This window comes from Stigmatopora nigra, unplaced genomic scaffold (genome assembly GCF_051989575.1).
Source record: "Stigmatopora nigra isolate UIUO_SnigA unplaced genomic scaffold, RoL_Snig_1.1 HiC_scaffold_25, whole genome shotgun sequence".
Lineage (NCBI taxonomy): Eukaryota > Metazoa > Chordata > Actinopteri > Syngnathiformes > Syngnathidae > Stigmatopora > Stigmatopora nigra.
The window spans coordinates 358026-384533 of NW_027551604.1; the positions used below are offsets into that span (position 1 = coordinate 358026).

Below are 26508 nucleotides of genomic sequence, written 5' to 3' on the forward strand. Positions count from 1 at the left end.
TCCCTGCGCCCCCGGTGGAGAAAAGCGGTACGGAAAATTATTGAATCAATGAATGATTTATTTTGAAAAATGGAATTATATTGGCACCGTAAGATAGACCAGAGCTATTTTGTATAGCTACCAAACAGATGTGTATTCTTCCAAATCAATAGTTTTATTAATTTGGGAGAATACACATCTCTTTGGTAGCTTGACAAAATAGCTCAGGTCTATTTTATGGTGTCAATATAATTCCATTTTTCAAAATAAATCATCTGAATACAGCAGTTTCAAAATAAAACAAAAAAAGGGATGCACATGAAACTCATCTTTGTGTGACTCACCTTTATTGTTTTTTTTTACAAAATCAAATGGCATCCAAAAAACACCCGAAACTCTGGGATCCTGGGTTCAAATCCCAGTTGGTGCATCACGGTGTCATTTGCAAGTTTGATATTAATACGTATTCACAACATGTGACTTTCAGTTTGTCATCATAAAAAAAGAAAGAGGTCAAATTGCACAGCCTTCTTTTCCCAAAATGTTCCACAATTGACATTCTCATACTTACAATCAAGTTTCATTTTTTGTCTTTCCTTCCTTTTCTTCCTTTGACTTGCCCATGACAGATTCCATGAAATTTTAGATTCAAAAGTCGAAGTACATGTTAGAAGTCAAGTAAAAAAAGTATTATTGGCATTATTGCTTAGCATGTTTGCCTCTTGACTGCTAATTAATGCCACTTTTGTCCTTGAAATACTGGCCAACGTCAACAATTCTATTGCGCCATAAGGTGAAGACTTTTAACAATATTTTTTCATCTGCAAAAAGTCTTTCTTTAGCGAGCATACAATGATCGTTCAACAGCGTTCATGCAAAAAAATACTGACAATGTCATAGTACATCTACATCAACATCTGCTTCTTATGGAAAGAACACTTTTTTGACACGAATGAATAACCAGAAAATGTATAAATGGTCTATTCCAGGGGTGCTCAATTTTTTTTTGCAGAAATATCTACTTTTCAAGGAGCCAACATTGCGCAATCAACCATTTTTTTTAATGATGTATGTTGATGATCTACCTCACAGGTGTCAAAGTGGCGGCCCGGGGGGCCCAAATGTGGCCCACCACATCATTTTGTGTGGCCCGGGAAAGTCAATCATGAGTGCCGACTTTCTGTTTTAGGATCAAATTCAAATGAAGAGTATAGATGTATAATACATTTCTTGATTATCCCGCTTTTCAATCAATAATTGAAATTATTTTAATCAATTTTTGTGTTTTTAGTTCTCAAATCATTTTGTAAAATCTAAAAATATATAAAAATAGTTTCAGTTTTCCACATTAATATGGAACAAAGTGATTAAAAGAGATTTTCCTTTACTAAGAAAAAACATTGTTTTAGATCTGTAAAATTGAATATTCAGGGCTTTTAAACCATTTTTAAAAGAAATCAAAATATGATATCTAAAACTGTCCGGCCCACGTGAAATCAAGTTGACGTTAAAGCGGCCCGCGAACCAACCCTTAATATTCCTCATGCAGCAGGACCCAAAATAATGTAGGCAGGTAGTAACCATGCTTGGACTCGCGATGGCGCTGTTTCCCAGCTCAGAAAACACATACTATTTCTTTTTCCTGGATCAAACCTTACTGCCATACCATCTACCATCTAGCGATCGACTGGTAGGCCTACGATGGACGTATTGAGCACCCCCGTTCTAGTCTAACGCCTTCAAGTCAAGACATTTAAGCACAAATTTCATCTCCAAACGCCCGTTTGCCGTATCCTGGCGCTGAATACACGACACCGGGTATAAAAGCGGTGCTACAAAGTGACAAATATGAGACCATTGTTCTTGAAAATGTCGAAGAATACAGTTCTGCCCGACAGAGACCAACCGGCTGGCTCGGCGGGCCGCGCTGTGGAGGCCACGCCCCTCATCGGGCCGGAGCTGGGCGGGAAAGAAGGCCCACCCGAGTGGGGTCTAAAGTGCCCCTTCCTCCCTCGGAAAGAGCGGCTAACTCACTCACGCCGCCGTAACGGGACGATCTAGATGAGCGAGCACTTGAAGAATTTAATGCGCTTGGATTTCTTCTCCGTGATCTTGAGCGCTTTTCCCGACACGGTGGCGCTGTTGTCGCTCTGTGGAACCCAGCAGGAATTAAATGAGTAACGTAACCCGTAGTAAAGCTTCAAAATAAAACAAATGATCTGGTTTTTGCCAGATTCCAATCTTTCTAAAGAGCATCATCTGGAAGTACTTACTGTCTTTGCACTTAGATTGTGCAGGATGTCTCTTCCCATGGTAAAAAAGGCCTGAATGGACATAAACACAGCCAATAAATGACCTTACAACACAGGTGTCAAAGTGGCGGCCCGCGGGCCAAGTCTGGCCCGCCGCAACATTTGGTGCGGCCCGGGAAAGTCAATCATGAGTGCCGACTTTCTGTTTTAGGATCAAATTCAAATGAAGAGTAGAGATGTATATTACATTTCCTGATTTTACCCCTTTTAAATCAATCATTGTTATTTTTTAATCCATTTTTCTGTGTTTTTAGCACAAAAATCATTTTGTAAAATCTATAAATATATATTTAAAAAAAGCTAAAATAAACATTGTTTTATCTATAAAAACAGAATATTCAGGGCTTTTAATCCATTTATTTAAAAAAATCTAAATATTAGATCTACATCAAATCGAGTTGACGTTAACGTGGCCCAAAAAACAACAACAAATATATATAAATATATTTTTTGTTTTTGTTTTTTACCTACCTCCTCGACATTAAGACTCGTCTTAGCACTGGTTTCCATAAACTTGACGCCGTAATCAATAGCCAGCTAACAAGCAAAAAAAAAAAAAAAACATTTAGGCGATCCGCCAGCGTTCATTGACATGAAGTTCATTTTTGACAGACTCCAAGAGGACTCACTTTTTCACCCCGATCTTTGGACACCTGGCGCCTGTCCGTCATGTCACATTTGTTACCCAGGACCATCTTTTCAACGTCCGCCGAAGCGTGCTGCAAAAAGTCCATCCGTGTTTTGGACGCCAGGTAATTTTCATGAATCCACTCACTCACCTCTTCAATATTCCTGATCCAGTTTTTTATGTTTTCATATGACTTCTCGTTGGAGATGTCATAGACCAGCATAATTCCCTGAGAAGAGGATAAAGACGTCGTTTCATTTGATTATTCCATTTTTTTTCCCAAGATGGACGGCGAGGGTTTACCATGGCTCCTCGGTAGTAAGCCGTGGTGATGGTGCGAAAGCGCTCCTGGCCCGCAGTGTCCCTGAAGGCATCACGGGAATACAAAATGTCAAAACATTGGCTTCCCCTTTTTTTATGGTCGTTAACACGACCTAGGCTCTTTACCAAATCTGAAGTTTGACTCTCTTCCCGTCCAACTCTATTGTTCGGATTTTGAAATCGATTCCTACGTTGGAACAAACAAACAAAAGACCTCCTTAGAAGATGACCTACTACCATAGTGGATAACAGCGTTCAACTCTAATGACAGCTGTTGACGGTAACAGACGTCCAAAACATTTTTTGGGGGACATTTATCGCCGTCAATGCCACTCTACGATTTCATATAAAGGTATCATTCTTATTGTTATAAATTAACATAGCAGTCACGTTGTCATTGTCCGTTTCTTCCCTTTTGAATACAAATAAACACCTAGAGACGCTAATACACACAATTTAGCCTTATCAGACATTGGACTAGTACTTGAAACGGGATACTATCGCACTATACTGCAGTTTGTTTGCTCACCGATGGTGGATATGAAGGTGGTATTGAAGGAGTCTTCGCTGAATCGAAACAGAAGACACGTCTTTCCCACGCCGCTGTCGCCGATGAGCAACAGTTTAAAGAGGTAATCGTACGTTTTGGCCATTGTGCCGAGTGAGGAGAACGAAATTCGGCTCAATAAATGGGCGTGCTGGGACGGACTGCCCGTCTTTTGGGTCCTCTGGTGTCCGTTTCAGGCGGTCTGGCACTAGGCCAGTAAGGACACAAGTGACGTAATCGCGCGCGTGGCATTGTGGTCCATGTAGTTTGTTTGGTCTCTTGAACCGCGAGTGTTTTGATTTTCCTCCTTCCACGTGAATAGTAAAGGGCTATATCCTAACCTTTTTTAAATTAATAACTTCATCCGAGGAAGATATATATACATGGAAACGGATAAGGAAATGTACATTACGATTTAAACGAGACGGAAAATCATGTTTAAATTTGGAAATAAACTTATACCTTTAATCACGTGTGATTTAAATGAATGATTAACCTATTTGAAATACTTATTTACTCGAATGCCTCGGTCCTGCTACGAATGCGCCCACGTTTGATAATATCGTAAAAAGGGTTCCTCCCAGTTAGTGTCCTCCGCCAGCTCCACTCAGAAGAAGCCCCACGTCAATAACGCCAGCACGGCGAGATGCCTGTAAGTGAACCGCTTCAAACGTGCCTTAAATGTTCATTTTTATTTCAAACACAATACTCCACGTACGCCACTTAACTAAAGGAGCGATAAAGTGGCGTCTTAGTCGTGGCTGTCGTCTTGAATTAACATCGAGGCGTGCGTAGTTGGTGCAAGCACATGGTGTGCTCTGTGTACGAGTGTTTTGCTAGCCCTTTTTTTTTAGCTTTGTGCGGGAGGCGTCTAATTGCTGGAGAACCCGTATATGCTATTGGAGTTTTCGTTATTTCCAGGAGTTAGTCTTCATCATCATAACTAAAACGATTAACTTTGGTGCCAATGATATTAAGAAAAATAACGGCATCACATGAAGTTAAATGTTAGTTTGTATTGCGGTACAGCTGTTGTTCGCGTTGTTGTTTTTCTTTTTGCAAAACTCCCAAGTTAACACACTCACTCACCGTCGGGTTGTTTGAATTGTGGGTCCGTTGCTGTTTACGCAATCATTCCACGGAGGATATAAAAACACTTTTATGGCCCATTTTATTTTGCTTTGGATTAGATAATTATCATTAATTTGACTGAAGGCAAAATCTGTGCAGTTTGATACAATTGGGATACTGTCAATGTTCATTTTTTTGTCTTACGTTGCACATTTCCACCGTCTAGGAAACGCCAAACGTAGGAAAATGACTACTAATTAATTTTCAAAACTCAAAAAACTTGACACTATATATATTTTAAAGGTTTAAGGATGTTTTACTTTTGATAGACGCTAAATCAAGCTGAAAAAAAGTTATTTAAACAAGTTCAATATATCAAAGTCAAAGGATATAATCCCTATGATGTGCTTTGATCTGCTAAATTGGTTCGCTCTAAGGCAGGGCTAGGGAACCTTTTTGACAGAAAAAAAATTATAAACCATTCATATTTTCAATTGTTATTCATTGAGAGCTATACTCGGAATTTACTAGAAGTAAAAATGAATAAAAAAAGGGTGCATTTTTAGTCATTTCACTGCCTTTAAAGTAGAAAAAGTCCCAGAATCATGTTGACAAAATTGTTTCCCTGATGCAAATCAATGGGATGCATGCATGCATGCAAAAAGGTTTAATTAAAAACTGGAAGATTAAAGCGAATCAAGACAGTGTCCAGATTTTAGCTCACAGTTTAGCAGAGAGCCATAAGCACCCATCAAAAGAGCCACATGTGGCTCCCAAGCCATAGGTTCCCTACCCCTGCTATGAAGGGTTGGAATTTGTCAATATGTACAATTCAAAATAGCCCATTTCCCCGTAAACTAACGATTAAATGTATAATATCCACGTAGTGGTACCTAGTCAATTGTAATGGACGTCCATTCAACAAAACATTCTGGTTGTCACTTGCTATGTTTCAGTTGTCAAAGGACCTCCTTCATCCGACCATTGAATATGAACGACGACAACACAAAAAGAAAAGACTTGTCCAGAGTCCAAACTCCTACTTTATGGATGTAAAATGTCCAGGTAAGCAGATTAGAATTACAAGATGGTGCCAATCAGGAAGTGTATTGATTGGAGTGCTTTTTTTTTCTTTTTCAGGCTGCTACAAGATCACCACAGTGTTCAGTCACGCACAGACTGTGGTTTTGTGTGTGGGATGCTCCACCGTGTTGTGCCAGCCTAAAGGAGGAAAGGCCAGACTCACAGAAGGTTATTATTATTATTAATACAATGCCATGTGGTTAAGATAACATTGGTGGGACCTAACCCTGTTTTTTTTTATTATTTTTGCTTCCTTTCTAGGTTGTTCTTTCAGGAGGAAGCAGCATTAAAAAGGAATGTCGCTCAATGTGTTGTAAAATCCCTGGTTCAACATTTATTTTTGCTGATTTTCTAATCCAATATGCCTGACTTTAATTTGCAAATCAATAAAAAAAAAAGCAAGCGGGAACATTTGTAGCACACGGAGGACTTTTATTGAGAAATCCTTGTTTTTTTGTTGCCATGGTTGAAATGACCTTCACAGAAAGTATAAGAGTAGTCCTACCTATTCACTTCTGAACAATAATCCCTAAAAGTGTTAACAGAGAAAATACCAGCAAACAGGTATGTCATTTTTTTTAAATAGAACACAAGAAGCTTACATTTGTTGAATAATGTTAATCAAGTGGTGCAGTTCAACACATTTCGTTATTCAATGAGGAAAACATGTTGGAAAATATTCATAAAGCTGTTTTTTTGGGGGGATGTCGGTTTAGTGAATCAAATGATTTAAAAGCTCAAATGAATGCTCTTTACACAAATAAAATGGACAGAAAAGGTGCAACCCAAGAAACTTCATAAAGACAACCAGTGAACAACTAACATTGGAGGAGTCGCCGATTGGTCGCTAGTGGTTAGACATCTTTTAATACACAAATTCATGCTGACACAAAGCTGACTCATTTAAAATAAGAGCCTTTACTCCGTTATTTATTGGCAACATCTTGCCAACCGTTAGCCATTCCAGAATTAATCTTCCTCGTCCCCTTTTGGGTCACATTCAACATCAACCGGTTACAACAGTGCCCTCTGTTGGTCATATTAATACACATCAGGGTTGAGGTAATAATTTAATAGAAAGGTTTTGGGAGGACTACACAATAGAATTGACGATATTTTTGCCCTCCGCTCTGATCTAGTTATTTTTTTTGCATGGAACGAACTGTGAAACAAATATGAGCATTTTAAAAAATAATAATAACTGAACTGCACCACTTGGCTGTCAAGTCACGTGTCCATCTCAACGGTTCTTCCAAGAAACTAAAATTTAGAAAATGAAAATACCTGGATGTGGGCGTGTCAGTGTAGCATTTACTGCGTCTGACACTGCACCCCACCTCCCCGGGGACCTCCTTCCTCGTCTTCGTCGTAAGCTTCGCGTCCGTGGTTGTGCTGCTTGGAGCGCTCGTCTACCTCGCACAGCTCCACTTCCTCCATGTCGTCGATGACCAGGACGTCCTCCCTGGGGGGGAGCAACCTCTCCAGCTGGAACATCAGATGCTCTGGAAGCCAGTGCTTTTCTGGAAACTCCACCTGTCCAAAAAGTAAGGTCTATCATTTAGGACAACATTTCAAACTGATGGATGCTTATGCTACAAAGAAGGGGAAGAAGAAGAAAAAACTCCCATTGACTTGATTCAAATGAACATTTCTGTCATGATTTTGCACGACTTCCAATTTGTTCTGACGGGGCAAAATGGATTTGACAGTCACAGCCATTTTAAATACATTTTATCTCTATTGTGGTCAATGGGCCTCAATTAGTTAATTCCATATGTTGGACATACACAAGTGTACAAAAAATATGATTGTAGCCTATCACCCCCAAAAATATGATGTCCACATGGGGACAATAGGTCATTAGAACATTATGTATACATTTTTTAATGACCAAAAATATCACCAAAAAATCACTTATTTTGACTTTTCCATTGAATTGAATGGTGCCAAACGATAGCACAGTCGAAAAAGTATTCAATTGACCGACTTAGTATTCAAAATGTTGACGACAGCATGCTTATTGGTCGACTAGAATTTTCACATTCAGGTTTTAACCAGATTTTTTTTTGGTCTTAAATGAGGAGTAAGATGTGACTCACCTGAAATTGTATAAAAAGTTGTCCCTTTTCACAAGGGCTCCGGTAAAGCGGCATGCCTTCGCCCTGTATCACTTTCATGTCCTTGTTCTTTATGACTTCACCTACAGAGGGGGGAGGGGGGCATTTTAGACCACCTCAATGACGGAGGACTGTTTAAGACGTCCACGGTCGGTTTTGAACACGAGACCAGGCCGGCAGGCGCTCGCTCACTCACCCGGTAGGGAAGTGATAAGGAGCGTTCTGTCATCCAGGGTATTGATGGTCTTTTTGAAGCCACACAAGGCTTCTACCAGTTTGATATTCATGGTCATGGTGAGGTTGTCGTCGATGCGTTTGAAAGTGGCGTGCGCCTTCTGGGACAGCTTGATGATGGCGTCTCCGGGTTCCAGCTCCGGTTCTTGGTCGCCTTCCCCGTGAAATGTGATCTTCTGATCGTGTCTCATGCCTGAAGAAGAAAAAAAAATTGACTTAATAACTAAGGATGGCCTGGTTTGGAGCCAGTCAGCCGGCCGGGCTACCTTTGTCGATGTGGACTTCAAGAACTTTCTTCTTGCGTTCCACTTTGTTTCCGTTGCATACTTTGCAACGGTCCTTGGAGCTGAAGAACTCGCCCTGGCCGTGGCAATCGGCGCACATGCTCTGAATCTGCTGAATCATGCCTGGGCCGATCTGCTGCACTTTGATCTGCATCCCTCTTCCTTTGCAGCTGGAGCATTTTTCCAAGGCACCTTTCTTGCCCCCGTAACCTGAAACGTCGGCAAACAAACAAATGGAAAAGGTGCATTAAATACGAATGAGGTGCTGAAGGAAATCCCCCGCTGTTGTCATAAAATGTGAGCTTCTTGTGAATCTACCTTCACACTTTTCACATATGATGGTCTTCTGATGAGCCAGCTTCCGCGTGGAGCCGTTGTACATGTCCTCCAGCGTCACGCTCAGCTGGTGAACAACGTTCTCTCCTAGAAATGAATGCGTGCGTTGGAGCTTTTATTCTGCCTTTTTTTTTTCTTATCCGGCCGGTATCGTTGGGTAAGAACTGACCTCGCCTCTCTCTTTGCATCCTTCCTCCACCTCCAAAGAACATGTTGAAAATGTCCATGGGGGAGGAGCCTCCGCCCATGCCGCCTTCTTTGATGGCTTGTTCGCCACCTTGGTTGTACAGATCTCGTTTTTTGGAATCTGAGAGGACGTCGTATGCTTGGGAGATGAGTTTGAACTGTGTGTGGGGGGAAGGGGGGATACATTTTAAAAAATGAGAACGCCATGCTTTTTCGTCCCATTTTACCGCAGACTTAATAATTTTTTTCAAACCCCTCAGTTACGAGTCAAAAATGTTGATGTTGCTATTTGCGTACAGTTTGTCTGTGTCCATTTGATCTTATTTGTGATGTAATAAAGGAAAGACTTTCCGTATGGATTTTAAGAATGAACAACTACCTTTTTTCTTCTTAAACACTCTGAGGGGTCATTAAAAAAAACATTAAAGTCAGTGTTTGTTGACTCCAAAAGGGAGGAACCATTTTGATTGTAAAAGTAGGCTTTCATTTAGCAATTTCATTCTAAATCTATATTGCAAACAGAATTGTCTTTGACTAACATTGATAGCAAAAGAAACCCACTTCATTTTTAACTGGCAGACAAAGAATGCTAATATTTTAATGCCGTTAACAACAATATAGACAATAAGCCCCTTTAAAATGGTCTTTTTGGATGTCATGACATTAAGCTAATATTGTATCATAGTGCTAGCTAACAAGTATACATAGAAAGAGGAGCTACTAAATCATTCCATCGCATGTAACATGAGCATTTTCAACAGCCCACAGTCGGCAAGGGGAAAAAGTAGTTGTAAAAAATGTCTAAAATTAGCTGTGCTCACCTTCTCGCCCTCATTGGGGTTCTTGTCCGGGTGATATTTCAAGGCTAATTTCCTGTAGGCTTTCTTTATTTCGTCGGCAGACGCTTTGGGATCGACACCAAGAAGGTCGTAGTAACCAGTTTCACGAACCATAATGGCAGCCTTTTAGAATCCTAACAGGGTGGAAATTGGTTAACAATAAGTCATCTGGAGAAGATTATCTTGTTGAGTGGTCGCCATGCTAACAATTCAACACCATTCACAAACCAAGACAAACCGGTTAAGACAGAAGAATGATCAATAAGCCATTGACACTACATTAGCGCACTTATATTAAGATTATTATAAAAGAAAAAAGATATTCCAAAAAGTGGTGTTTAGCATTCCCATTTTGTTTTTAAAATGTGGTCGTTGTCGGTTATCACGTGCGTTAGCTTTACTCGTGTAATGATACAGTGCTAACTCAATGAGAGTTGTTATTGACGGTAATAAGGTAAAACGTCGCCTCGGGCTCGCTCCACTTACTTTTGGTCTAATTGTCTTCTCCGCGGTGGACGTGGCGTCGGTGAGAAGTGAAGCTGGTGTCTAGGAAGCTGTCGCCTGGTCCTGGGGACTATTTTTCGGCGTGGAACTTTCGAGAGAGAACGAGTAGGGTGGGCCACACTCGGGACACTACGGAAGCCCGGAAGTGATTTTGCACAATACGTACTAGTAGTACACAATAACAGGAGACATAAACACTTATAATTCAGAAGAAAGAAAAAATTTTGTGATGCTAGTTGGGTTTTCCACTAACGAAAGACTTTTTTAAAACAGTTTGAGTGGAGTAGAATCTTCTAGTGTCTCTCCTTAGCTGACGTCATCGCCAAATATTTTGCCGTTTCTTAAAATAATTTGTGGTAGTAAAAATGTGTTAAATGATATAAGCTTTCAAAACCATTTTTTATCCTTGCCAAATTAAAATTATACTCACACTAAGGTATACAGAAAAACAACAGCGCGTTTTAAAAAAAATCAAACTAAAATCGTCAATAACTCATGCAACTTCAATCAATTTTAAATGTCATGGGGAGAATGAATTTAACAGTATTTTTTTAAAAGGACATACGTACTCATAACGTCGGATCAGATCAATGTTGCCTTTTTTAAGAAAATGGAAAGAAATAATTGTGACCTCCCAATAATTGTTTCTATTTTAATTATTGACTCATCCAGATCAAAAATATCGATGAAGTCGCCATAATGATTGTTTATTCTTGTACACACAGAAGTGAAAAACAATGTAATGTTGCCAGACAACGTGTTACCAAGCCAGAATTTTTGCAGCTGAAGAGGCATTAAGACAAAATCATAAGACATTTCTAATGTCATGTTATAACTCATGATCTCATATAATACAGTCATAATCTAACACCAAGTTGTGGAATCCAATAAAAGCGCCTTTCTGTATTTCCTGACCAAATAGATTTGAATTTTAAATTAGTTTCCTTTCTCCAATAACCATAAATACGTCTGACTATAATTCAAGTATGCTTCTATAGTACAATATAAATGTTATAGACACACACACAATAATAACGACAGCATAATCCTCTCAATGCTCGCCTTTAGCGCCAATAAATGCACAGTGGATGAAAGATGGACTGCAGGTTTGAAACCAACGCTCTCACAAGTGCAGATTAAAAAAAAAAGACATTCAGGATGATAAACCCTGAAAGTGTTTTTAATATGTTTTGGTTGATATTGTGCGGATACATGCGAGCATTATTTTTAATGATTAATTATTATTATTATTAGAGATCTCGCACTCGTTGACAAATGGCCTCTGTGAATTCGGAGCACTTTGACTTTCCTCCGAGGTCTCCGGTGCGCACCTGGAACAAAATTAACAAAAGAATTAATAATAATAATAATTTAATTTAATTTTAAATCACCTTTGAAGGACACTTTACATCCGAAAAAGGCCAAAAAGACGAGTAAAATGGCATTAGAATTGCCATTGAAATCCAAATCACAGTTAAACAAGATACTCCATTGTCAGGGAGAATTTGTTTTATACCTTTTTATCTCGAATGGTGTCAAAACAAGCCGTCTCGATCCTCTTTGCGTGGTCGTGTAGTCCCATGTGACGTAGCATCATGACTGCGCTGAGCAGCAAAGCGGTAGGGTTAGCCATGTCTTTACCCGCTATATCCGGAGCAGTTCCGTGAACCTAGAACAAGTAAACCAAAATCCTTGAAAGGTCATATTTTTTGTAGGTCTTTTTTGTAGATTTTTCTAGGCCATAACAGACATACAGACTCAAAGATGGCCACTCCGTTGGCACCAATGTTGCCACTGGGGGTCACGCCGAGTCCTCCGATAAGTCCGGCACAAAGGTCACTGAAGGTTAAAAAAAGAAAAGTTTGGTACATTTATTCATGAAACATTCGATTTCGACTGAATCAAACATCCTTCTTAATATTTCTGCTCAATATTTCCCGTGAGACAGAAAATAGAAAGATGCACATGTCATGGTTCTAAGAGCTCAAGCCTGATATTCTCCTCCGAGCCACTAGAGGGCACTGTTGTTACCATGTACTGTGCTAACCCGTTGAAAATGGTTCATTTTTCCTCTTTTTGCGTGCATTTTACATTTCTTTACCTCAAAATGTCTCCATACAAATTGGGCATCACCAGAATATCAAACTGCGTTGGATCCTGCACCATCTGTTTAGATAATAGAAACAATGGAATGGTTGTTCATGTAAAAAAAAGGCAAATGTTTAAGAAAAAAGTGAGAAGGGACTCACGTTGAGGCACACCGTATCCAAGTACATTTCAGTGAATTTAATATCTTTGTTGTTTTCAGCAGCTTCTCGGCATTTTCGGAGGAAGAGCCCATCGGACATGCGCCTGATACCGTAAGATAGAACACCAGTAAGTTATCAGAAGGTATTAGTATACATTTGCATGACCTTTAACGTACATGATGTTGGCCTTATGAACAGCCGTTACACTGCTCCTCTTATTATTTCTGGCATATTCAAAGGCGTACTCGGCAATGCGTTGGCTGGCTTGCTCTGTAATCAGCTTAATGCTCTGCACGACTCCATCCACAATCTGCAGAAAAGAACACAGATTGAGATAGAATATTTATATATATTTTTTTAATAAATGGATTAAAAGAACTGGAATAAAAGCCCTGAATATTCAGTTTTTTAAAGACCTAAAACAATGTTTATTTTAGATTTTTTTATATATATTTTTACATTTTACAAAATGATTTTTGAACTAAAAACAGAAAAAATGGATTAAAAAGTGACAATGATTGATTTAAAAGCGGGAAAATCAAGAAATGTATTATACATCAATACTCTTCTTTTGAATTTGATCCTAAAACAGAAAGTCGCCACTCATGATTGACTTTCTCGGGCCGCACAAAATGAGGCGGCGGGGCACATTTGGCCCCCGGGCCGCCACTTTGAGACCTGTGATTTACAATGAGTGATATTTAAGATCAACAATTTGCTTACAGATTGATGGAAAAGAACTAAGTAAGGTGAAGTATTTACCACGTGTTCGATACCACTGTATTCCCCTTCGGTGTTCTCTCGGATGGTGACGAGATTGACGTCCGTGTATGGCGTCTTGTAACCCTCGATGGAAACGCAAGGCCTGACGTTAGAGTAGAGGTCAAAGGTTTTCCTCAAAAGAAGGTTCATGGAGGGATGACCAGCAGCAATTGGCGTCTTCAAAGGACCTGTAAACAAACAAAAAATGGGTATAGCACTCAGTCTATTTAAATCACGGCACTCTGAAACATTTCAATCATGTCACTCGAGGATAAACGTCACTTGAAATATGCACTATGTAAATTCAGCATAATTGGATTAGGTATAGAGTATACAGGTGACCCAAAAGAGAAATAAATGTATCTATGTTATCTTACCCTTCAAACCCATTTTGTTCCTGTCCATTGATTCTTTGGCATCGGCAGGAATGACCCACTTCCCCCCGGGACCTTTGATGGCCGTCACATTTCTTTCCTCCCATCGAATAGGTGCCTAAACAAATCACATAACATACACAATTACAAAAGAGACAAAACAGACTGTTAATGTACTATCATGTACCATATTTTCACGACTTTAAGGCGCACTTAAAAGTAATTTTTTTCTCCAAAATAGACTTGATTGTCAAATACAGAAATAGCACTGGTCACTGACACTGCACCTTTAAATGCGATGCGCCATATAGTCGAGAAAATGCAATATTTTTCCATAGCGTGTATTTGTAAACATTTAGTATTGGTCATAAAACTAATTCCAGTGGCATTTTAAGTTTTTAAAAAGCCAAGCGGTACAAACTTCAGCTGCTTCAAATATTTTCATGACCGCAGTGGAGATCTCCGGTCCAATTCCATCCCCAGGGATCAAAGTAACAGTGTGCATCTAAAAAGGCAGAGAAATGGAAAAGTGTTTTTTGGCGCTAATGCTAGCAAAATGCAAATATGAGCATCCTAAATTGTAGACACATACCCCACGAGGGAATGCCCTGGTCTCTTTCCTCAAGGCTCGAGACACATGCTGCGCCTGTCAAGCAAAAACACATGTATGATATTTTTGGTGCGGTAAAGAAAGACTCACTTACATGTTGTCAAATTCCAGGAATTAATAACACAGGAAGTACATACAGTGAATGTACACAATCACAATTATGCTATCAAGAAAAAGATCGACAAAAACACAAAAGGTTCCTGCCTAAAGAAAATTACAAATATAACCACGAGTGAGACATGTTTCGTTAAAAAAAATGACGTCATGGCTTGGCCTAACTCACTGCACAATCCCTACTTAATAGACATCACTAGATAAGGTATAAAAAATCGATATTTCTCCTTTCACATGAGTAAATTGCTTTAATACATAACTAAGATTAACTTACTTCCTTTCCCTTGATTTTATCCTGGCCAGTGATCGATAAACTCCATTTTCTGAGTAGGTTAATCTGTAGGTGAGGAACATTACATGGACAGTTGGAGCCTCGAAGCGGAAGTAATTCGGACAATTAGCTGTCAAGCTCGTTTATAACTGGCTGGTAGCTAGTATTTAAAATAGTAAATAATACAAAGTCTAAAAACGCCATGGTAATTGATTAAAATGTAAACACTATTCGGTTACTATAGGAACCTGCGGCAAGGGCGTGCCTAATCAATTGGGCAGAGAGTTACGGTCTTCACCGACGACGCGGAGGATGAATGACCAAAAGAATAACTGGCCCTGAACTATCATTGAGGATTAAAGGTTACGCAAATGATAGTAAAATTGTTTAAAACTAGGGGGTTTGCCCGTACATACCGCTGACCTCCACGCATTCCCGGCCATTCTTAGCTAGCAGCTTGTAGCTAGTAGTCACCAAGGTCGATACCGCACGAGAGAAAAAGTTGTCAAGCTCGCTCTTGACACCTAGAGGATATCAGTTATTTGCTCTACACAATAAACCTATAATACATTCCAATATGCACAACCACAACGAATCCTACGTCTTTTAAATTTTATATAGGTCTTAATCTTCTAATATGCTGATACTTTGACCGGTTTTATAGTGTTTGTTTAAGACAACGACATATATATTGAAAGGTTTTTCAATACGACGCTTTTAAACTGAAACAACACGGAAGTCGAGTAAAACCGGTTTTTATATTATCCACATGGCTTTCCTTACTGTACTTTTGCTTTTGCACAAATAATTTTATCGTTTGTTTCAGTCCCATATTGACGTAAATATTTTTTAAGAACCTGATGAAACTCGCTCAAATTTTGAATCGAATTGAAAAAATAAATCAAATCCATTATTGTTCTTATATATTATTGTGATGTAAAATATGTAATAAGCTGTAATAGCATATAAATTATCGCATCACACTGTACTGTAGCAGCTGTAAATCAGTCAAAATGTAACTGATCAAAGAATTGTGTGCGGCAAAATGAGAATAAAAGAATAGGGATCATTGTAAGTATAGCTAATGTTTGAGCATTAACGTTGTAACCTTTCAAATGGAGAGCTAACAACCACCAGCAGGTGAGGAACATTGCTAATTAATCCTTAATTGACAGCCTCAGCATGTTGTAGGATGATCACAAAAAATATAGTGTCATTAGTGTCAAATATTTGTTCAAGACATAATGGCACACTGTACACCTTGTTCGTATAGGTAATAATCTTTATGGTATAAAAGAGTTATAAACAGCTCAACATTCAATGACATTTTGCTACAGGTTTAAAAAAACAAAAAAAGCTGAGCAATGGGAGGCTCCCAAAAGGATCCAGCAAAATGGAAAAGCTCTTAAATTACTGGTAATATTTAAAGAGTTTAGCAGCATATTTTCTCTGCATTAATGCAGGCTAGGAAATGGCACAAAATACGCAGTGTGCAATAAAGACAATGTGGGAAAAAAAAACACAAAGCAGCATGTCTTCCGCATAACTTACTCGCTACTGCACTGCGATTTTTAATACTTTTTTTTTAAAAGCCCTACAGTTTATATGGCATACTGCTTTGGCTGTTTTTTCAAGCTCATTGATCTTTCAGTCTGGGAAATGGCGTGAGTTGCTCTGTTGTTTAGAAGTCTGCATTCATGAAGAATATCTGTAGGACAAACAACAAAAACAACAACAATAATAAAAATCCCTAAATGTGACATATTTTCATCATGGCGACATTTTTCTTACCATTAAACTGTTTGTAAGCTTCGTCAACGATGGCGTTGTTGGATCGTTTGATTTCCCAGAAAGTATCCTCCACCCATGGCTTGCAATCCTGATGTTCAACAAGTTGTCCGTTTTTGTAGAGACCGGCTTCCCAAATCAAAACAGAAACCGGGAAACATTTACATTGAATTCATCTACGTCACTGGTGTCAAAGTGGCGGCCCGGGGGCCAAATCTGGCCCGCCGCCTCATTTTGTGCGGCCCGGGAAAGTCAATCATGAGTGATTTTCTGATCTAGGATCAAATTCAAATAAAGAGTATAGATATATATTAAATTTCCCCCTAATAAATCAATAATTGTCATTTTTTAATCAATTGTTTTTAGTTCAAAAATCCTTTTGTAAAATCTAAAAATATATTTAAAAAAGCTAAAATAAACGAAGAGAATAGATGTAAATTATATTTCCTGATTTTCCCCCTTTTAAATGAATAATTGAAACATTTTTCCTTGTTTTTTTAGTTCAAAAATTATTTAGTAAAATCTAATAATATATAAAAAAAGATCTCCTGTTTTCCACTTTAATACGGAAGATTATTGAAAAAATGGTTTCTTTTTGAAATGAAAAACAAATTATTAAACAAATGATTTTCTCTTACTAAGAAAAAAAAGCTAAAATACACATTGTTTTAGATCTATAAAAAAGCGGAATATTCAGGGCTTTTAATCCAGTTCTTTTAATCCATTTATAAAACTAAAAAAAATCTGAATATTCTATCTAAAATGGTCCAGCCCACGTGCAATCAAGTTGACGTTAATGCGGCCCGCGAAGCAACCAACCCGAGTCTGAGACCCTTGATCTACGTACTTTAGTGAAAAGTGGCATTATTGTATCTGGAAATGCAACATTTTCCTACCTTTAATGGTGTCATCAATGTCTTTGCATAGTTGGTATAAGTCGCTCCCACGTCCAACCACTCTTTCGCCTTCAATTTAAAGCGCACAAACATTTAAGATATTGACACTAATAATTGATAGGTAGAAACATCTTACCATCGAGCACTTTGACATTGGGAAACATCTCAAGAAGGACGGTTCTATACGACACGTTTCTGCAGACTGCAAAAAAAAAAACAATTGTGATTACGTACAAATATTTCTTATTATTTGAAGAAATGTTATGAATTGACCTGGATTTGAATAATTGTACGTGTTGTCATTGAGACGAATACTTTCCAGTTTTCTCAAAGATTGAAGGCAGACGAGGTTATCGATACTGTTGGGAAAAACACAAAAGTCAAATAAGGGAATTATTTAAGATAAGCAGAGATAAGAGGCCTTAGAAAAAATATTAATATACCTGGATATCATATTACCAGCAAGGTTTAAATTCTGTAGATTGTCACAAGTGTATAGGGCCTCTGGAAACATAAATACATAAACAGTACATTTTAAAATGAGTGGAATATTGTACGAAATTCTGTGTTTATTGGGGACGTTGCGCCATGACCAAAACTTGAATAAATATTGGTACTTTGGTTTTATGAACCAAAATGTATTTAGAAAACAAAAAGCCAACACACCCAAAAAAATATCCTCATTTTTTAATTTTTTTACTGGAATCTTCCTGACAATGTCACATGACATCTACTGCTTTTTGTACTGCTCCTCCAAAATATCATTGGAATTTTCATGCCATTTTAAGGCTTACAATTTCCTATAGAGAAACTACTAATGTGTGAATACTTACCTAAATTGGAAATCCTGTTAGAAGCCAAATTGAGAACAGCAAGCAGCCGAAGTGACGACAACGGCGCTAAATTGACAATATGATTTCCAGAGAGGTCCAGTCTCTCCAAATTCATACACTCTCCTATACAGCCAAGATCGTTTATTCCTGTCAAGATAACAAGCACCTGGTCAACAAGGCGCCATTGCATCGATCCAAATGTTACGAGGCGACCTACCGAGACCCCGGAATTTCAGGAACAATATGGACTCTAAATCAAACTCCCCCGAGTGAGACTTGAGCAGCACGGCGGTGATCTTCTCCACCTCTCCCTCTTACAAGGAACAAATAGGAGAGAGACGGCGCCTCAGAAAAACACTTCATGCAATGCGTCCAGGTGAGTTATCCTGTGTATGAATTATGAATATCTCATTGATGGATGGATGAAGATTATGACTCGATTTAGCTCCTTTTAGAGATCAAGTCTTCCCGAACATGACTGTTTTATGGTGCGCTTGTTTAAATATTCACTTGATAACTAAAAGGATCAGAAGGTTAACCGTTCATAATAATGCGGCTGTGCATGTGACATTACACCACGACTAGACGTCATTTCATGTGGGCCGAACTATTTTAAATATAATATTTAGATTTTTCTTATAAATGGATTAAAAGAACTGGATTAAAAGCCCTGAATATTCTGTTTTTTATATATAGAAGACAATGTTTATTTTAGCATTTTTATATTTTTTTTTTAGATTTTACAAAATCATTTTTGAACTAAAAACTGAGAAAATTGGATTAAAAAAATAGACAATTATTGATTTAAAAGGGGAAAACCAGAAAATATAATATACATGTGTACTCTTCATTTGAATTTGATCCTAAAACAGAAAGTCGGCACTCATGATTGACTTTCCCGGACCACACAAAATGATGCGGCGGACCAGATTTGGCCCCCGGTCCGCCGCTTTGACACCAATGTGGTAAACACTCCATTTATTGCTTCTTTTTACATAACGTGACAACAATTGCAGTCATAAACTAAAGGAGCGTTACTTTGCTTCGTTCGAACCTGGGCATAAAATACGTTTTTTTAATGATTCTGCTTAATGTGTAGCTCTCATCAAGTGCTAGCATATTTCAGCAGCCGAGGCTAGTGGGGCGAAATTGCGAGGAAACAGCTGCTACATTCGGAGAGAAGGATTCGGTAGTGGGAGGGTTATTAAATTAAGAAGGAAAAAGGGCTGTAATTGCCGCACTGGGGAGAACACGCACACGCATGTTATGTAATATAACGGGAAGCTATCTAACTGCTAGCCACTTCGGCTAGCATAGCGGCGTCGCAACAAGCTGCGTTCCGACTTACCTTGCTCTTTATGATCTCGCTTCGAGTCCATCCTGGTTGATATAAAGCTTCAAAATACACCCGTATGAATGAACACGGTCGAGTTGAGATATCAAGAGTCCAGACCAGACCGGTATTTTAAAAAGGGGGGAGTGTGAAATTGGTTGTCCTGCGGTGGAGTTAGAGATTAATGTTTCGGCTGCAATGGACGCAGGTGGATGGGATGGGATGAGGTTAGCAACCCTGTTGCTGACCGGCTAGCCGGAGTGAGAGCATCTCACCCGGGTTCAGTACCACGGCTGGAGGGTCGCTAATACTCGTGGAGTTTTTTCCCTTTCCGTGCAACAGGTTCTAACACGGCCGTGTTAAGTGAACCATTGTGATGATAATTGTCACATCCGGGGACTTTTCGCTTTACGACAGTCGTTCCCGTTAACTTGGCCTTATCGGTCCGAAAGTGTATACTACATACTTTGGGTTTTATTCCCTCAGGAAAGGCAACGGTCAAACTGTGAAATCACCTGTTAGATTAAATAGCGTCTATAAAATAACTTGGCTGGTCAGTTGTTCTTTAACATAAAATGGACGGGTATTTAAATGGGTGAATCGGAATTAAAGGTCATAAATAATCAGTCTCAGTGGACTACCATTTACGGCCCTTTGTATATAAACAATGACACGTGACCAAAAAGCGGAAGCGTCGTGTTTTTAGAAAATGGCCTGTTCGAGTTAAATGCATCACCATTGTAAATACTTTGTCAACTATAAAAATAAGATTTTAGCATTTCTTGAAAGTGTTATAGAAAACTTAATTATGATTTGGTATGCCTAAAACATGATTATATTAGCTTGTCTAATTCGGGATACACAAATTATTCAATTTACTCAGCAGTTACATAATTAATGAAGTTAAAGAAACACATTTCCCGGTATGTGGGATAAATTGGCGCGTTAATTACAAAACAAACTCCATCAAACAAGTGAGTGATTGCTTCATAAAAAGCAGCAGTATCAGGTCTCCCATAAATCCACACAGAAGGCCAGTAATTAAGACAGCATTGGGCAGCGAATCATAAGTCACCAGCGTTTAATAATTTATTTATCCGACATCCCATTGGGCCAGCCAGGTTCCCGTGGGTATCAGAGCACAAGCATCCGCCACCGCCGCCGCCACCGCCGCAGCATCATCCCGCAGACGCAGACCTCCTCCACACTTGCTTGCCATGCTACACCATCCTTTTATTTGCTCTTTATACTCTTTGATTCTGTGTTATTTTTTGTCCTCACTGCATCGTCTACGTTGTGCAGCCATGACTCACCGTGCGTCCACGGACGGCGATGACACCTGGTGAGACGGGGGAGGAGAGACACTGCAGCATCGTGGACCCCCCCACCTCGCCACGGAGACGCTCACCTCTCACGGCCCCTAAATGTGTTGGCTGTGGACCCCCTGCGTCGTCAACCCACGCCATCGGCAAATGACTTGATAATCATGGGAAACAAGCAGACTATTTTTACAGATGAACAACTTGATGCCTACCAGGTGAGTGAGCGTCAAGTACACTTTCCTTCATCATCATCATCTGTATATTATATATATATACTATATATTAAATGTAATAATAATATATAAAATAAATAAATAAAATAAAACATAATTATTTAAATAAAATAAATACATTAAATTCAATAATTTATATAAATAAAAATAAATACAATAAATTCAATAAATAAAGGTAATATAAAAATAAATACAATAAATTCAATAAATAAAAGTAAAATAAAAATAAATACAATAAATAAAAATGAACTAAAAAAATAAAAATAAATACAATAAATAAAAATGAACTAAAAAAAAAATACAATCAATAAAAATGAATATAATAATAAAATATATTATTATGCCTAACTGGGTATGATGACAATTAGGCTTTTGTTGAGTCAATGATAAGGACATAGCCTATGTCCAATTATTATTTGCTTCTAGGGAAACATTTTTTTGTCTTTCCATTAAAATTTAAACTCATGATTTAGTATAATGTGCAGGTTTTGATTGCAAAAGAGCGTGAGAAAGACCAGATTAGTCCAACAGCCTGAGAAACATCCTTAATAATCTAACAGGGCCTTTTTAATTATTGATGCCAAGTCAGCATGATCTGCTGTGAAACTCTACTCTCTGGAGACACTTTGGTCCTCAAGAGCTATTCTCTAGTTTCTCCTGCCCGTTACCTTTTTTAAAGTCCCTCAGTAGCACGCCGTCAAGTACATTTCGAACTAAATTAGCCAGTTTCGCTCAGACAATGAGAAGACGGTTTCATTTTTGGGGAAACAGAGGCGCATTTTGTCCATTGAGTTGGCCGTCCAGACAGTTATTACACAACGCTCACGGAGACAGTTCCAGAAAATGCCAGAATGTGTCGTCCCCCCCCCCCCCCCCCCCGATGGTTGCAAATCTAATCCCATAAACTGTAAAGTCATTTACGGCGCCTCCATTTGTGTCGCGTAAAGCCCTACTTGATTTAAGATCAACGTATGGGGCGACTGTGTGTAACATTTTCTTGGTTCTCTTTGGATTGCAGGATTGTACTTTTTTCACCCGCAAAGAAATTTTACGGTAAGTAAAGTCACATCATTTATTGTACGACTTCAAGATCTAGAAGCTTCTATCCCTCTGCCCCCCTCACTGTGTTTCTGACTGTGCTCCATTTGATGGGATGCTGTGACCATTTCAACTTGTGCATCATTAATATTAATGAGAAGTATACCCGACGCCCCTCCCCCTAAAAAACTACCAATCAAGCTCCTTAAATGGACATATCATCAAGTGACATCCATAGTTTTTGGACTTACATGAGTCTAAATGGCCTTTTTGTTTATTCACTTTCTGTATTGCTTGTCCTCGCAAGGGCGGCGGGGGTGCCGGAGCCTAGCCAAGACAACAGGGGACCCCCTGAATGGGTTGCCAGGTCATCGCAAAGGACCACCATTCGTGCTCGCAACTAAGGACCATTTAGCGTTAGCTCGGCTAGCATGCATGTTTTCGGGGATGTGGGAGGAGACTGTAGTACCCGGAGAAAACCCACTCAGGCATGGGCAGAACGTCCAAACACAATCCAACTCACAATTTTCTGCAAAACAAGCCAAACTGTGTTTATTTTATAGTTGTTTTCTTTTGGAATTTTAGTGAGGCTGCCCCTTACAGGACTGGAGGCCAACTACATGTTATCGGCCTTGTGTATTTTTGTTTGAAGTTCAGGATTCATAGGTGAGATGGACTATTTTTTCCCATAACCCTCGATTTCACCACTCTCAGGTGGGCTCGGGAACCTTTTTGACACATGGCTGGCGAGCCGTACGCCACATGCGGCTCGCCAGCCATAGGTAGGTTCACTTGACCTTTTGCTAACTACCGGGGCACCGTCGGTCAAATGAAATCCCCTTCGTTAGCGGAATGGCAATGGGTCAGTGATATTGAATTGACTTTGAGGCCAAGGGCAGCATTTGGCCAGGGACAATTAGCGGGGGGGGGGGGGGGGGCAAACAGGCTGGCCCCCTTTATGACCTTCATAAAGCACAGCCGGTTTCCACCCACACTCGCCACGTTACGCCCAGGAAACGGGTTGTTCTCCCCGGGCTAGCGTGGGTTTTCTTCGTGTACTCCGGGTCCCTCCCACATCCCACTAGCATGCAGGCTAGGCTAATTCTATGTGAAATTGCCCAACCCTAGCTATGATTGGTTGTCCTTTGTCTACTCATGGCCTGCCATTGGCTGGCCACTGATTGGGGGCGTCCATAGTTGGCTGGGATAAGCTCCAGCACCCCCGCGACTCTTTTGAGGATAAGCGGTTCAGAAAATGAATGAATGTGTCTGTCAGATTAAAAAAAATGAGTTACTACATATTAAATTGGCTATATGTGTACTGTAGTGGGAATTCAATTGAAAGATGACACAGTAAATATTTTTGTTGTTGTTGTTGTTGTTGTTGTTGGTGTAGTTTGCATGGTAGATACCACGAACTGGCTCCCCACCTGGTGCCAATGGACTACACAAAAGAACCTGATTGTAAATTACCTCTAGCCTTGATCGTCAACATGCCAGAGTTGAAGGTAAATATATATATATTTTTTTTCATATCTAGCCGAGACGTGGGCTAATTACGGCCCGCGGGCCAAATACTTTTGGGCTTTTTAATCCGACCAGTTCATAGAAAAAGTCTCCCTGGCGTTAAAAATGTCCAAACATGACTCTGAGCCAAATGTACGTACACGTTGCTAGTCAACAATTGATCTCTATCTGTGTTTTCAAGAGCGTAACATTGATTTTGAATCATCATCCTCACAGAGTGTCCCACTAACCACATTGTGTTAATGTGCCATAAAAAGCCCTATTCCGGGAACTATTTCTCCTTTTTTTCTCGACGTGATTTGATAGGTCTTTGGAAAGAACACATGGAATCCTCCTTTCTTCTCATAAATGTGTCTTTTTGGGTTGGTTTGAAGGAAAATCCATTCCGCAACAGGATCGTGGAGTCCTTCTCCGAGGACGGCATGGGAAACTTGAGCTTCAACGAGTTTGTGGACATGTTCTCGGTCCTCAGCGAGATGGCTCCGCGAGAACTCAAGGCCATTTATGCCTTCAAAATATACGGTGACCACTTTTAACTTACACATTTGAATACAGTCGTACCTCTAATTGCGATATGAATCGGTTCCAGTTATGTATATGGAATATTTCGTAAGTAGAGTGGTACTTTATATGTAAATTCCGTCATTTGTTCATCGGTCCTCAAAAACAACCCACTCAACCCTTTAAAAATGTCCCAATTTTAGATGGGAGAAACAGACAAAAATGAAAGAAAATTTCAAAATAAAATAAGGGATAGAGAAAGCGCAATTACATACAGAAGGATTTCCTAACCTGAAAATTTGGTACCTAAGGGCATATTTGTAAGTAGAGGTACGACTGACTGTGTAGGGTTTGTTGACGTCATTTTGTGGAATAAGCATTTTTTTTTCTCTGGCCGTCAGATTTCAACGTGGACAATTACCTGTGCAAAGAAGACTTGGAAAAGACGCTAAACAAGCTGACCAAGGAAGAGTTGACTCCAGAGGAGGTCCAGCTGGTGTGCGAGAAGGCCATCGAAGAGGCCGACTTGGACGGAGATAACAAGCTCTCCTTTGCCGATTTTGAAAATATGATATCAAGGGCTCCTGATTTCTTAAGGTAATGCATTTATACACGCGTACAAACCATACAACGTTTTTTTTTTTTGCCTTTTCGTGGCATGCCAACTTTCGGCCGGTCGCCTATTTTGAGCCTGCACTTTTTTCATATTGTGAAAAAAAAAGAATAATTTTCCGGCGGTGGTCTCGCAGTTCATGGGGTCAAAAATGAATGAATCTTCGGTTGTCTGAATAACTTTAACCGTGTCCCATGTTGTGCAGTACGTTCCACATACGAATCTGAGACGGCGAAGCACGGCGAGCGCCCAATGGTCGGTGGGTGGGTCCGTCCATTTCCAGTTTCCGCTGCCTCTGCGACGTGTGCCCGGACCGAGCCAGCGATGTTTGGACGGACCCGGCCGTTTGGTTTCCACTCGTCCAATGGACGGCGAAGGAGAGCGGCGAGAAGCCCGCCGTGGGTTCGACGCTCGGCCAATGCATAAAATGTCGATCTACCTACTGTGTGTTGCACATGTCGTACAGCCGGCCGGGTACGGCGTATCCGTGGAAAGACGGCGTAGCATAAGGAAGCGGCTAGCTATACGTACGTACGTTTCTGCACTATTTGTAAGCGAGCGCATGCTAATAAGCGAGCGTCTGGCTCTTTGGCGCAATCTGCTTTATTTGACTTTCTGGTTATGCTTGTTGAAATGTAGCCTAATGACAATCGTACTTTGATTTTCTCCAGCTGATGGAAGGGCTAGCTTCCCTTTTCTGCCTTGGCCATGACCGTGACGTCTTCCTAACGCCCTTTTTTCAATAGGCATTTTTCAAGTTTTACATGAATTGCATTATTTGGAATAAATGTCTTCTCCGTGACTGCTTTGGGACTTTTTTTGGGGGGTGTTTAGTGGTCTTTAGTGAAGCCCATACTGTAAAAGATGCTAGCCTGTGAGCTAGGCTAGCTTCTTCTATGAGCAAATTCTTTAATTCTGTCAAGTGAACAGAAGAAGGTACAAACTTAACCAAGACAAGTTGACCTTTAAGACTAGTCTTGCCTCTACTTACGAATGCCTCTAGGTACGAGATTCAGGTTACACTTTTTTTTTTTTACATGCAAATGAGTGACTCAAGATACGAAAAAGAAAATGCATTTTCCTTATCCTTTATTTTGAAAATCTTGTCACGGATGCATTGAATCTCACTTGAGAACATCTCTACTTCATCACTCTCATATATACACAATTAAATGATTCAAGTCAATTCAATTGGCTGTCTCACAAAAACCACTATCCATGTTTCAAGATTTTCTCTTCCATGTCCGTCCCCCTTCGACTAAGGAAGTGGTTCTGTACACGGATTTGCGTACGAGCGGTTGTTTTCGTGGCCCGTGCCGAATGTTCTCGCCCTCGCGTCGGTGGCTAAGATAGATGCGGCGCCCTCGGGGATGAGGGGAGTGCGGAGATGGCAAAATAAAAGCTGACCTGGATAATTGGCGCTCAGCCCGACAGATGAAGCTAAGCTACAATGTGAAAAACGGGATGCCCGTCGGAGAGGGAAATAGAAAACGTGCAAAAGGTCTCGGCAGATGAACAAAAGTCATTTATTCAATCTCTGCTTTCCGATTTCAGGTCAGTTTTTCACGAGTGGTCGTTTTAATGTACTTTTGTGGGCAAAATG

At 39.7% G+C, this 26508-nt stretch overlaps 6 protein-coding genes across 10 annotated transcripts; 2 read left to right on the forward strand and 4 right to left on the reverse strand.

The window, feature by feature from the left end:
• Window positions 1-324: 324 nt before the first annotated feature.
• On the reverse strand, window positions 325-4538 carry LOC144192175 (ras-related protein Rab-8B). Its single transcript, XM_077711249.1, has 8 exons — window positions 3770-4538; window positions 3367-3427; window positions 3223-3283; window positions 3071-3148; window positions 2921-3010; window positions 2763-2828; window positions 2253-2303; window positions 325-2129 (listed from the first exon to the last, which is right to left on the reverse strand). Exons 1-8 carry the CDS (start codon window positions 3891-3893, stop codon window positions 2037-2039), a joined length of 624 nt encoding a protein of 207 aa, XP_077567375.1. The 5' UTR covers window positions 3894-4538; the 3' UTR covers window positions 325-2036.
• LOC144192176 (small ribosomal subunit protein eS27-like) lies at window positions 4078-6363 on the forward strand. 2 transcript variants are annotated; one of them, XM_077711251.1, is made up of 4 exons: window positions 4078-4439; window positions 5815-5923; window positions 5999-6109; window positions 6203-6363. In XM_077711251.1, exons 1-4 carry the CDS (start codon window positions 4434-4436, stop codon window positions 6229-6231), a joined length of 255 nt encoding a protein of 84 aa, XP_077567377.1. In that variant the 5' UTR covers window positions 4078-4433; the 3' UTR covers window positions 6232-6363. The 2 variants fall into 2 exon arrangements, with proteins under 2 accessions (XP_077567377.1, XP_077567376.1); XM_077711250.1 differs by lacking the exon at window positions 4078-4439 and having other exon boundaries at window positions 5806-5923.
• Window positions 6364-6868: 505 nt separating this feature from the next.
• dnaja (DnaJ heat shock protein family (Hsp40) member A) lies at window positions 6869-10588 on the reverse strand. Its single transcript, XM_077711244.1, has 8 exons — window positions 10424-10588; window positions 9920-10071; window positions 9082-9256; window positions 8895-8999; window positions 8559-8786; window positions 8255-8485; window positions 8041-8141; window positions 6869-7474 (listed from the first exon to the last, which is right to left on the reverse strand). Exons 2-8 carry the CDS (start codon window positions 10049-10051, stop codon window positions 7253-7255), a joined length of 1194 nt encoding a protein of 397 aa, XP_077567370.1. The 5' UTR covers window positions 10052-10071; window positions 10424-10588; the 3' UTR covers window positions 6869-7252.
• A 539-nt stretch (window positions 10589-11127) lies between these two features.
• Window positions 11128-15391, reverse strand: idh3a (isocitrate dehydrogenase (NAD(+)) 3 catalytic subunit alpha). 2 transcript variants are annotated; one of them, XM_077711245.1, is made up of 12 exons: window positions 15238-15384; window positions 14825-14887; window positions 14419-14472; window positions 14248-14331; window positions 13830-13944; window positions 13453-13640; window positions 12867-13000; window positions 12691-12793; window positions 12543-12607; window positions 12196-12280; window positions 11958-12110; window positions 11128-11772 (listed from the first exon to the last, which is right to left on the reverse strand). In XM_077711245.1, exons 1-12 carry the CDS (start codon window positions 15262-15264, stop codon window positions 11692-11694), a joined length of 1152 nt encoding a protein of 383 aa, XP_077567371.1. In that variant the 5' UTR covers window positions 15265-15384; the 3' UTR covers window positions 11128-11691. The 2 variants fall into 2 exon arrangements, with proteins under 2 accessions (XP_077567371.1, XP_077567372.1); XM_077711246.1 differs by lacking the exon at window positions 14825-14887 and having other exon boundaries at window positions 15238-15391.
• A 973-nt stretch (window positions 15392-16364) lies between these two features.
• Window positions 16365-20336, reverse strand: lrrc61 (leucine rich repeat containing 61). The gene is made up of 9 exons (XM_077711026.1): window positions 19687-20336; window positions 18556-18651; window positions 18339-18485; window positions 17949-18009; window positions 17779-17864; window positions 17642-17707; window positions 17506-17574; window positions 16613-16738; window positions 16365-16529 (listed from the first exon to the last, which is right to left on the reverse strand). Exons 1-9 carry the CDS (start codon window positions 19715-19717, stop codon window positions 16423-16425), a joined length of 789 nt encoding a protein of 262 aa, XP_077567152.1. The 5' UTR covers window positions 19718-20336; the 3' UTR covers window positions 16365-16422.
• Window positions 20337-20396: 60 nt separating this feature from the next.
• Window positions 20397-25707, forward strand: cib2 (calcium and integrin binding family member 2). Of its 3 annotated transcripts, XR_013325025.1 has the most exons (7): window positions 20403-21208; window positions 22245-22279; window positions 23661-23772; window positions 24166-24313; window positions 24694-24889; window positions 25111-25432; window positions 25577-25707. XR_013325025.1 is itself a non-coding variant. In XM_077711028.1 (6 exons), exons 1-6 carry the CDS (start codon window positions 21158-21160, stop codon window positions 25130-25132), a joined length of 564 nt encoding a protein of 187 aa, XP_077567154.1. In that variant the 5' UTR covers window positions 20403-21157; the 3' UTR covers window positions 25133-25707. The 3 variants fall into 3 exon arrangements, 1 of the variants encoding a protein (XP_077567154.1); XR_013325026.1 differs by having other exon boundaries at window positions 20397-21208; window positions 24186-24313; window positions 25111-25707; XM_077711028.1 differs by having other exon boundaries at window positions 25111-25707.
• Window positions 25708-26508: the final 801 nt, after the last annotated feature.

What these genes read in the sequence shown, in the direction of transcription:
- LOC144192175 (XM_077711249.1), bottom strand. Translation starts at nt 3,893, where the DNA reads ATGGCCAAAACGTACGATTACCTCTTTAAACTGTTGCTCATCGGCGAC. An exon ending in GGATCAGGAATATTGAAGAG is followed by an intron (nt 3,011 to 3,070) that starts GTGAGTGAGTGG and finishes GACTTTTTGCAG; the next exon opens with CACGCTTCGGCGGACGTTGA. An exon ending in CGAGTCTTAATGTCGAGGAG is followed by an intron (nt 2,304 to 2,762) that starts GTAGGTAAAAAA and finishes ATGTCCATTCAG; the next exon opens with GCCTTTTTTACCATGGGAAG.
- LOC144192176 (XM_077711250.1), top strand. Translation starts at nt 5,806, where the DNA reads ATGTTTCAGTTGTCAAAGGACCTCCTTCATCCGACCATTGAATATGAA. An exon ending in TATGGATGTAAAATGTCCAG is followed by an intron (nt 5,924 to 5,998) that starts GTAAGCAGATTA and finishes TTTCTTTTTCAG; the next exon opens with GCTGCTACAAGATCACCACA. An exon ending in AAAGGCCAGACTCACAGAAG is followed by an intron (nt 6,110 to 6,202) that starts GTTATTATTATT and finishes CTTCCTTTCTAG; the next exon opens with GTTGTTCTTTCAGGAGGAAG.
- dnaja (XM_077711244.1), bottom strand. Translation starts at nt 10,051, where the DNA reads ATGGTTCGTGAAACTGGTTACTACGACCTTCTTGGTGTCGATCCCAAA. An exon ending in ACCCCAATGAGGGCGAGAAG is followed by an intron (nt 9,257 to 9,919) that starts GTGAGCACAGCT and finishes CCCCACACACAG; the next exon opens with TTCAAACTCATCTCCCAAGC. An exon ending in GATGCAAAGAGAGAGGCGAG is followed by an intron (nt 9,000 to 9,081) that starts GTCAGTTCTTAC and finishes ATTCATTTCTAG; the next exon opens with GAGAGAACGTTGTTCACCAG.
- idh3a (XM_077711245.1), bottom strand. Translation starts at nt 15,264, where the DNA reads ATGGCCGGGAATGCGTGGAGGTCAGCG. An exon ending in AAATATTTGAAGCAGCTGAA is followed by an intron (nt 13,945 to 14,247) that starts GTTTGTACCGCT and finishes TGATTTGTTTAG; the next exon opens with GCACCTATTCGATGGGAGGA. An exon ending in GAGTGGCCATCTTTGAGTCT is followed by an intron (nt 12,111 to 12,195) that starts GTATGTCTGTTA and finishes TACTTGTTCTAG; the next exon opens with GTTCACGGAACTGCTCCGGA.
- lrrc61 (XM_077711026.1), bottom strand. Translation starts at nt 19,717, where the DNA reads ATGGACTCGAAGCGAGATCATAAAGAGCAAG. An exon ending in CATTGATGACACCATTAAAG is followed by an intron (nt 16,739 to 17,505) that starts GTAGGAAAATGT and finishes TGATTTGGGAAG; the next exon opens with CCGGTCTCTACAAAAACGGA. An exon ending in AGCTTACAAACAGTTTAATG is followed by an intron (nt 16,530 to 16,612) that starts GTAAGAAAAATG and finishes TTTGTCCTACAG; the next exon opens with ATATTCTTCATGAATGCAGA.
- cib2 (XM_077711028.1), top strand. Translation starts at nt 21,158, where the DNA reads ATGGGAAACAAGCAGACTATTTTTACAGATGAACAACTTGATGCCTAC. An exon ending in ACCCGCAAAGAAATTTTACG is followed by an intron (nt 22,280 to 23,660) that starts GTAAGTAAAGTC and finishes TTGTTGGTGTAG; the next exon opens with TTTGCATGGTAGATACCACG. An exon ending in TCAACATGCCAGAGTTGAAG is followed by an intron (nt 23,773 to 24,165) that starts GTAAATATATAT and finishes GTTGGTTTGAAG; the next exon opens with GAAAATCCATTCCGCAACAG.